At 42.0% G+C, this 8,845-nt stretch overlaps 1 protein-coding gene across 1 annotated transcript; it reads right to left on the minus strand.

Annotated features, from left to right (window-relative positions):
* Nucleotides 1-3,559: 3,559 nt before the first annotated feature.
* LOC147617484 (UDP-glycosyltransferase 85A8-like) lies at nucleotides 3,560-5,922 on the minus strand. The gene is made up of 2 exons (XM_086775736.1): nucleotides 5,148-5,922; nucleotides 3,560-4,588 (listed from the first exon to the last, which is right to left on the minus strand). The coding sequence occupies exons 1-2, from the start codon at nucleotides 5,626-5,628 to the stop codon at nucleotides 3,660-3,662; spliced, it is 1,410 nt and encodes a 469-aa protein (XP_086631862.1). The 5' UTR covers nucleotides 5,629-5,922; the 3' UTR covers nucleotides 3,560-3,659.
* Nucleotides 5,923-8,845: the final 2,923 nt, after the last annotated feature.

An 8,845-nucleotide genomic window follows, 5' to 3' on the forward strand; every position in this document is an offset into this window, starting at 1 on the left:
AATCTTCTTCTTCTTCACACAACACTCAACACACCATATACAAGATAAGAGTACACCTAATATGAAAGGTACTCAACCAATACATACACGGGTTCTCTATAGTGTGAACCCAACTAAATGAGCTGGCGCTATAACTATGCCAGTCTCTAGAATGGCTGTCACACAGCCTGTCATCCCACTGGCCGCATATCACCCAAGATCTCACCAACGATGCCAGTAGTGTAAGTGTGGGGCCTATCCCCTAGGCGGGTCATCAGTGTCCACCGCCTCACTGGATGAGCTCGATATCTCAACATAACTAACCATCTACAATGAGGGCACCGTTGGTGCTTCATTATTCCATAAGTTGCCAAAGAACTTGCTCCTATAGGTAAATAATTGTGCAGGTGAAAACAAAAATCAGTACTTGTTTGCATATTTGTCTCTTGCAAGTGGTGTTTTCAAAGTTGTCCAATTGATGGTTGGGCACACACATGAGGAGATAGATGCAATGTTTAATAGGTTTTTTGAGAAATTGAGAGTTGTCCAGACCTTCACTTTACCACATTTGATGGATACCTTAATGACTAGCTCAACTTCATTTCTAGTGGCCTTCTTGCTTAATAGAACCCCCGACTTCAAGAGATATTGTGATGGGCAAGAAGCACTTATAGGCCACTCAAAACTACTTCAATTTCCGTTCCCATGAAGGGGGACACACCGATAATGCAATATAAAGTGCATCTAGTGACAGTTTATTGGAGACCTTGTGATGGAGGTATCCCACTATGGAAGAAAGACAGTGAAGATAAATCGATGCTACCTTCGGGGAATCCACCTCTACTGCCAATGGAAGAGTATGTAAAGGGGCATGAAGATTTGATATCAGGAATAAAATCTTACATAAAATTTTGGCAAAATCTTATAAATGATTCATGTGTGGCAAGATATTATAGGCTTGTGATAGATTATTGGAATAATGTGATCCAAGGGCTAGAGAAATTAGTAGCATCAGAGGCTAGATTGTACACAAATTTATGGCCAAAATATTCCCAACAAGTGGATGATGTGGATACTCAAATGGATGCTGAAAGATTCTTAGGTTACGAAGAGCACAATAATCATTATTGTGGGCCTCAATGGAAGAAACCAAGGGAAGAGTTCAACCCAATGCATGATGTGGATACTCAAATGGATGCTGAAAGATTCTTAGGTTATGAAGAGCACAATCATCATTATTGTGGGGCCTCAACAAAAAAAACCAAGGGAAGAATTCAGCCCAATGCATGATGTTAAGCAAGGGGACATTATATTGTTACATCCAGATAATAGAGACATATATCCCATTTAGCTTGCTATGATTGAATCAAAGATTGATATGGACAGGACGTCACCCAACTACAAGAAGCTTTTGATACAATATTGGGGATCTTGTGCAAGGAAGAATGCTACGATAGATGCAAAGGCCTACACTGATTGTTGAAAGGGGTTCTAGATGGAGAACAAGGTAGATCCATAAGTGTGGGAAATGATTGATGCAATTGTTTGGAGACCCAAAAAACCAGGGCCATGTACAAGAATCAAGATACCAGTTTTAGGGAAGCCAAAAAAGCACAACAAGGCTTCCACGCACAAACCAGATGGGGATGAACTTGATGGTGCCTCCATTAAGCAATAGTAGAATCTTGACTCAATTTTGTGGTGTTGTAGTTATGCTTTTTGTATCTTTTTTCAACACTTAATATGAACCATCTTTTGTGCCTATGACGTTCTTTTGTCTTAACAGTGTTGATATTTGTAAGGTTTACTTTTTTTCAATGTTGAATCTAATTGATGCAGGCCTATGCAAGAGATAAATACCACTTCCTTGTTATGGTGTTTTTCAACACCACCTTCCTACATAATCTATCAATCCATCATGCAAATATGGATCTCTATACCTATGTATGTTTTCTCACATTAAGTGGGAAATTCCCAAATTATACGACAATTTTGAAATACCCAAAATGTAAGATTTTTCCCATATTACCTAATGTGGTGTTAAATGACACTTTTTGATAATGGCCACCATTTTCTATTGCCATTTCAACCTAAAAACGTCGGTCCAAGAAAGTGGCTACCATTTCCTATTACCATTTATACCTAGTTCTGTAGTAGTGATAGTAGTCAACGATGGTAACTAATGCTCTACATCTTTCTCACCTCTAACAACTAACATAGAAATGTCACTCTCTTCGAAGTGAATAGGCTTTTAAAAAGCCTATTAGTCTAGTAGCAACTTGCAAGGACATGCTAACTTCTACAAAACCTTGTATATAATGAAGGGTGATAAAAAATAGGTCTCATTACACATTTACATAAATGTATATATATTTTATCTTTTAAGTACACATCCTTATAGAATTCATGGGTATATATATGAAGAGTGATTAAAAAAAAAGTATGATTATCACATTCATGTAAATGTATTGGAAGGGTGATAAAAAGTAGGTCTATTTGTCACACTCATGTAAGTATGTATTTTATAATACACAGACTCTATAAATGTGACATGGTGCTTTTTATAATGTTTTGAGTGGGAATGGAAAAGTTACTTTATTATTCAAATAAAAGTAAACAAAGGCTTTGATTAGTGCCTAGATAGCTAGAAATGATGCCTTAAAAATGAGGATGGGGGCCATATCTGCCCTCCAAGGAAAGGAGATCCACCCTCCAAGGAAATGAGAGGGCCTTATAGATGAGGATGGGGGCCACAGTTGCCCTACATACAAGAAAATGAGTGGATTGCTTTTTCTTGAATTTAAAATAGTACATGGTAATAACAATTGATCCTACAAAGGAGGTTGGGTCACATCATTGATGAGTACGGGATGGGATGAGTAGAGGATTGATTTTCCTTGAATTTAAAATGGTACATGGTAATAACAATTGATCCTACAAAGGTCCTACAAAGGAGGTTGGGTCATATTATTGATGAGTATGAGATGACCCTCTAGCCTTGATAGATTTCATAAATGTGACGTGGTGCTTTTTATGAATGTGATGTGTTGCTTGTGGTGCTTTTTATACTACACATACTTTATGAATGTAACATGGTGCTTTCATAATTTTTGGATTGGAAATAAGGAAGTTAATTGTTTAATTGTTTATTTTTGGTGGATTGGAAATAAGGAAGTTAATTGTTTATTCATAATTTTTGGATTGGAAATAAGGAAGTTGATTGTTTATTCAATTAAAAGAAAGTAAAGGATAAAAGGTAGATCTGAGTCTTTGTTTCTTTGACGGGGGAGGAACATACACATTTTTTAGAGTGAGGGGCAGGGGTGGGTCAGAATAGAACCCAAGATCTCGGAGGAGAAGGGGGGGAGGGATGGGCTACATTTTATAGACTGAGGGGGAGGGGTGGGCTAGAATAGAACCCGCGATTTGGGAGAAGAAGTGTTCCACCTTTATCACCTAGATTTTGTCTCCACCCCCACATACATCGAAGCTGGTGGTTTATGTGGCTTTAATTGAACAAATATATGTAGAGCTATGCCAAGTTGACCCCGGATCCGAAAACAAAAACAAAACAAAAAGTTGAACATATATCCATATAGATAGAAACGATGCCTTACAATCAAAGCAGCAGACCTCCAAGAAAGGAGAGGAAAGCTTTTTATTTAAATAAAGGAATAAATTTAAAGATTAGGAGGTTGGGCCATATCATTGACGAGTTGCTTCCAGTGGAGGTTGGAAGAACCACCGGCCTCGATAGATTGTTGGGCGGCCTTTCGCCAACGCGAGGCAGCGTGTTTGAGCTGTGAAGAGGTGTCTCCTTGCATGAGGGCACGAGCCTGTCGCTCCACCTCATCTTTGTGTACGAGACCATTGTGGTCCACCTCAAAATGTAATCCCACGTTCCAGGCGTCCATAGAGCACCTATTATTGAGCATTTGGTCTGCAAAGTAGGGCCACCCAAGCATGGGCACCCCGGCAGAGATGCTCTCCAATGTGGAGTTCCAGCCACAGTGCGTGAGGAAGCCGCCCACGGCCGGGTGGGTGAGCACTTGGAGCTGGGGTGCCCATTCCACGAAGCATGCACGCCCCTGCATTCTTTCCAGGTAGCCGTTGGGGAAAAGGGCCGCCTCATCGTGCATGAGGTCCGGTCGGATCACCCAAAGCATAGCTAATTGGCTAGCTTCCAAGCCCAAGGCCAAGTGTTCAAATTGTTGGGCTGACATGATGGCAATGCTCCCAAACGAGATATACAAAACAGATGATCGCTCTTGCCCATTTAGCCATTTCAAGCAATTGTGATCTTCTGGCCACAGGGAAGCTGTTCCATACGAGTCTAGCTGCCTATCTCCACCTTCTTCAAAATACGATGCTGGGAGCAGAGGTCCCACTGCGTATATGGTATTGTTCTCCTCTCCCAAGGCTTCCATTGAACCTTTCTCAAGCTCTTTGAACGTGTTGATTGCAATCCATCTGCTCTCTTTTAGCCTTCTATACGGCTGCAGAAAGATGTCAAACATGAAGTCTTGCGTATCGTAGCTCTGCAAGTACGTGTGTAGCTCCGTCACCTTCAGCGGCGGCACTCCTCGCACCCATGTTATTCGCTCAGGCTCTGCAGACACACAATAGCACAGCTTAATGGAAGAGATTTACGTTGTTACCATCATACTCATTAGAGTATGATTATCTTAATCACTAGCCATTAAGTATAGAATTCAAGGATGGATGTCATCATGAAGCCCAATCCCGTCCATTAGCTTATACGTGCTCTCCATTGACCACAAGTAAAGCCCAACCCCATTCATTAACTAATTATACCATTAAATCCAATTCAATTGACTACACCAATTGCCTTAACATAATTAACACAGGTACTCCGTCTTCTCCGCCGCTACTACAAAATACATAATAAGTCATTAGGAGATGATTAACCCACCCACTTAATAATCATAATTGCTAATTACATAATGATGAAGGCGGCTGACCGACCCTTAGGAGATGATTAACCCACCCACTTAATCATAATTGCTAATTACGTAATGATGAAGAGATGATTAACCCACTTAATGATAATTTCTAATTACATACTGATGAAGGGTCGCATAAATCATTAGGAGATGATTAACCCACTTAATCATAATTGCTAATTACATAATGTGATGAAGGCTTACCCTTGGGAGATCGGTGCCCTTGATTAATAGCCATGATAGATGCGTAGGTACCAGCTGAAGAAGTCAAAAAAGCAAGCCTTCTGAGGCCGAATTTGGTGGCCACATCTTGTGTGAAGTAGAGGTGAAAGTCCGAAATCATGCATGTGACAGGGGTGTCCTCGGATTGGAGTAGGCTTTCCACCAGCTCTTCAAAAACCGGCTTCAAGCTAAAGAAAGACTTGCACATGTCAACAGCAGTGTCGCGCCCACTCGTGCTTCCATTCTCTCGATTGTCCCTGATCTCTGCGAAGCGTATGTCAAGGCCTTGCTCTTCAAAACGGGGCTGCAAATTACGCTTCAGTATTGGATGATTGTGCTGTGTATTAACAAATGTTATTATGAAGCCTTCTAAGGCGAGCTTTATAGATAAGTGCATCGTGGGTCCTATGTGGCCTTGTGCAGGGAAGGGGATAACAACGGCATGTGGTTTGGTCAGACCCATATTGTTAACAGGAGGAAGGGTTTAATTAGCTCACTAACTACGAGCTTAGGGAGCCTAATTACACAAGCTGCTGGTGGAAGGCCGCCGCCAGGCGTGGAGAAGCTTATTAATGAAAGCGCTGCGAGGCGGCTTGATGAGGTGAATTTACGTGAAGATGCAGCTGCGCGCGCGAGCAAGGAAGGCAGGCAGCTTTCAGCGAAGGAAGCAGCTGTGCGCGAGCAAGCTGCTTTAAGTGAGGGGAGAAGACGGAGCGGAGCGTTTTAAGTGAAGATGATGATCGGCTGTGAGAAGATAAGGTGAGACGATTTCAGACGTCTCTCTGTTCTTGGTATAATAATAAAATGTATCTTTTGAAAATTGACCGTTGACCAATTGACGCCTCCTTCCCACGCCTTCTTGACGGCTGGAAGCCCTCCTTCCCACGCCTTCTTAAAATAATGCATCAATCATGAATGTGGTCACCTTAGACCTCCTCAAGGCCATTGTTTCCCCAAAACAAAACAAAAACAAAAAAAATCCCTTTTCCCAAAAAGTGGAAAACCTTCATTGTGAAATTATCTATAAAGGAAAATCTTGAAATCTCAAGGTTTTTGTTCTATAATAGATACGTAAAGAATCTTTATATCAAAAATTAGAATTCTCTTCATTTCTATATTAAAATTCTATGGATAGATGTGATGAGATGTGATGTGAATCAGATAGATGTGAATGGATGGATGGATGGATGTGATATGAATGAATGGATGGATGGATGTGATATGAATGGAGGTGATGAGATGTGAGGTGTATTTGGGGTTCATAGGGTATTATGCTCTTTGCTTTATTGTGGTCTCACTCCCTCTACCATGGGGATGGTATGTTTGACTTCTTTGGGAGGTACACCCTTCAAGCCTATGTACTTCCATGCGAAGAAATCCTGGAATTCTATGAGAAGAGCGACCATGTATTTTTCTTCTTCTCAGAGAGGTCTTCCCCTATGTAGATGGCTCTAGGATCTTGCCTTGGGCCTCCCAACTTATCTTATTTAATTTTTTCCGGACCAGCATAAGATGTCACTGGCTCTCCATAATGGGTTCTTTGGGCCGAGTCATATTTTACGAAAACGATCGGCCATTTTGAAGGTCCTGAAGTGTCCAGGGACTTGTTTAGTCTCCTCAGCTTTAGCGCTTTCTTCTTCCATCAAATTTTTGGCTTCTTTGACTGTAAATGCTAACTTTTTGTTGCGTGCCTTGGATACAAAGTGGCAAAGCTTTTGAGTTTCAAGTTGGGAATCAATGGGTTTCTTCAGTTCTCGGAGGTGACCGTATTGACCGGAATGGGAATGTTCGGTGAGCTCCTTCTGCCAAACTTAGCAGAAGTAATCTTGTGTGTCGATAGCTCCAACATATTTCAGCCAATGCTCTTTCAACTTATTTGGGAAGACGCATGCATTTTTTTCGAGAAAGCCCTTAGGTTTATGAGTTCTCCACAGATGGTTTCCCTGTAATAGTTCCTCCCTATTGTCATTCCTAGGCTCATGACTTGTGACTTTGGGTATACACGTGATGCTTAGCATGTAGAGGGACATGATTTCTTTCCCATAACTATAGTAAATTGGGTGGCTTTGTGTCTTGGAAGTATGTCCAAGGTGGCAAGGATATGCATCCAATTCTCAGACCTTCCAGCATTGGGAGGGGTTCAAATTCCATGCTATCCCTCTCCTCATTGATCGTCTTATGGCATGTTTAGCATAAGTGGACTACGGGTGGATTGGGTTGTTGTTACCGAATCCTTTGCGAAGGGTCAGCCACTCATAGGATAGACTTTCCAAGTGCACAAGTTGACCTTTATCATTTGGTTTTTCTTCCGGGGATATAGATATAATCCGTGTCCGAGTCATGGATCATTTTGGTTTCTCTCATTATGGCATGTTTAGCATAAGTGGACTACGGGTGGATTGGGTTGTTGTTACCGAATCCTTTGCGAAGGGTCAGCCACTCATAGGATAGACTTTCCAAGTGCACAAGTTGACCTTTATCATTTGGTTTTTCTTCCGGGGATATAGATATAATCCGTGTCCCAGTCATGGATCATTTTGGTTTCTCTCATGAATGGACATCCTAGGATGCAATCATAAGAAACAGACTATTGGCCGAAGTTCATCACCATGAAGGTGTGTCAAAAAAGTTGATCTTGAGGATCTTAATCTTCAAATCCCTCAGGAGGATCCTAAGGGCCTTGCGCGGTGGCTCCATCAGTAAGTTTCATAAGTAAAGTCGTGTCATCCATGGCAGGTGCTCCCCATTTCTCCCAGCATTGTTTAGTAACAATCCTCACTCCAGCTCCTCCATCCAGGATGGCAGTGACTTGAAGGCCATCGAAAGTTATGGGGAGTGCTGCCTTGCGTTCATCTCCTTTAAAGTATTTCCCTAGTTTGTTGACTTGAATAGTAGGGGCTCTAGTGATTCCATGGGGCTCTACGAATCCATCCTCGTCTGTCTCGTCAAAGCTTTCTAGTTCTATGGGCTCTTGCATTCCTACTCTCGTACGTAGGCGTCCTTCCATCCAATCCTTCCATAAACTTGGGCTACCTTGGAGTAAGGTGCCAATAGGGATTTAGATTTGAGAAGATAGGAAGGAGGAGAGACCTACAGTGTCTCTAAGATCGGGTGCAGTTTCTTGAGCTGGATCACCCTTTTCCGTGTTTAGGCTCTTGTGGGTGTAGGGTATTGGGACCTAGACTTCCATGTCTATTCTTTTTGGGTGACCATCTCCTAGGTTTTTGAGATACTCTGCAACTAGGTTGGGTGACCATCTCCTATGGAAGGCAACTAGGGACATTCTTCGAGGTATGCTATTTAAGGTTCCTCTTCCAATTGACCTGGACAGTCCCTAACCAACTCTTAAGCTGCCTTCAGCCTTTCTTTCTCATCAATAGGGTTAGGATATTCGACTAACTTTTGAGGCACTTTGGGTACCCTAAGAATTCCTCTCTAAGCCACTTCATGGCCTAGTTGAGGTGCGTTATGCAGTGCTAGTGTTGGCAAGGCCAGCGGTTGTCTAGGGTTTGTGGGGTAGGGCTTGTGCTTGAGCAGCTCTTTGGTGGTAGCAAGTGGTGGTCTCATGATTACACCACCTTTGGCAGTAAGTGCAGTAGAGATTGGGTCGAGTTATCAAATGTTAACACTCCGTGCTAGTATGGTTAGCTCGATAAGTCGGGCACCATACTAACTCCCTT

The sequence above is a fragment of the Cibotium barometz genome, chromosome 36, assembly GCF_041138505.1.
Source record: "Cibotium barometz isolate CiBa-2024 chromosome 36, ASM4113850v1, whole genome shotgun sequence".
Lineage (NCBI taxonomy): Eukaryota > Viridiplantae > Streptophyta > Polypodiopsida > Cyatheales > Cibotiaceae > Cibotium > Cibotium barometz.

Bases quoted from the DNA above. Each gene is read 5' to 3' on its own strand.
- LOC147617484 (XM_086775736.1), bottom strand. From the start codon at position 5,628: ATGGGTCTGACCAAACCACATGCCGTTGTTATCCCCTTCCCTGCACAA. The intron at 4,589-5,147 runs GTAAGCCTTCAT...GTGTGTCTGCAG, and splicing joins AGGGCACCGATCTCCCAAGG to AGCCTGAGCGAATAACATGG.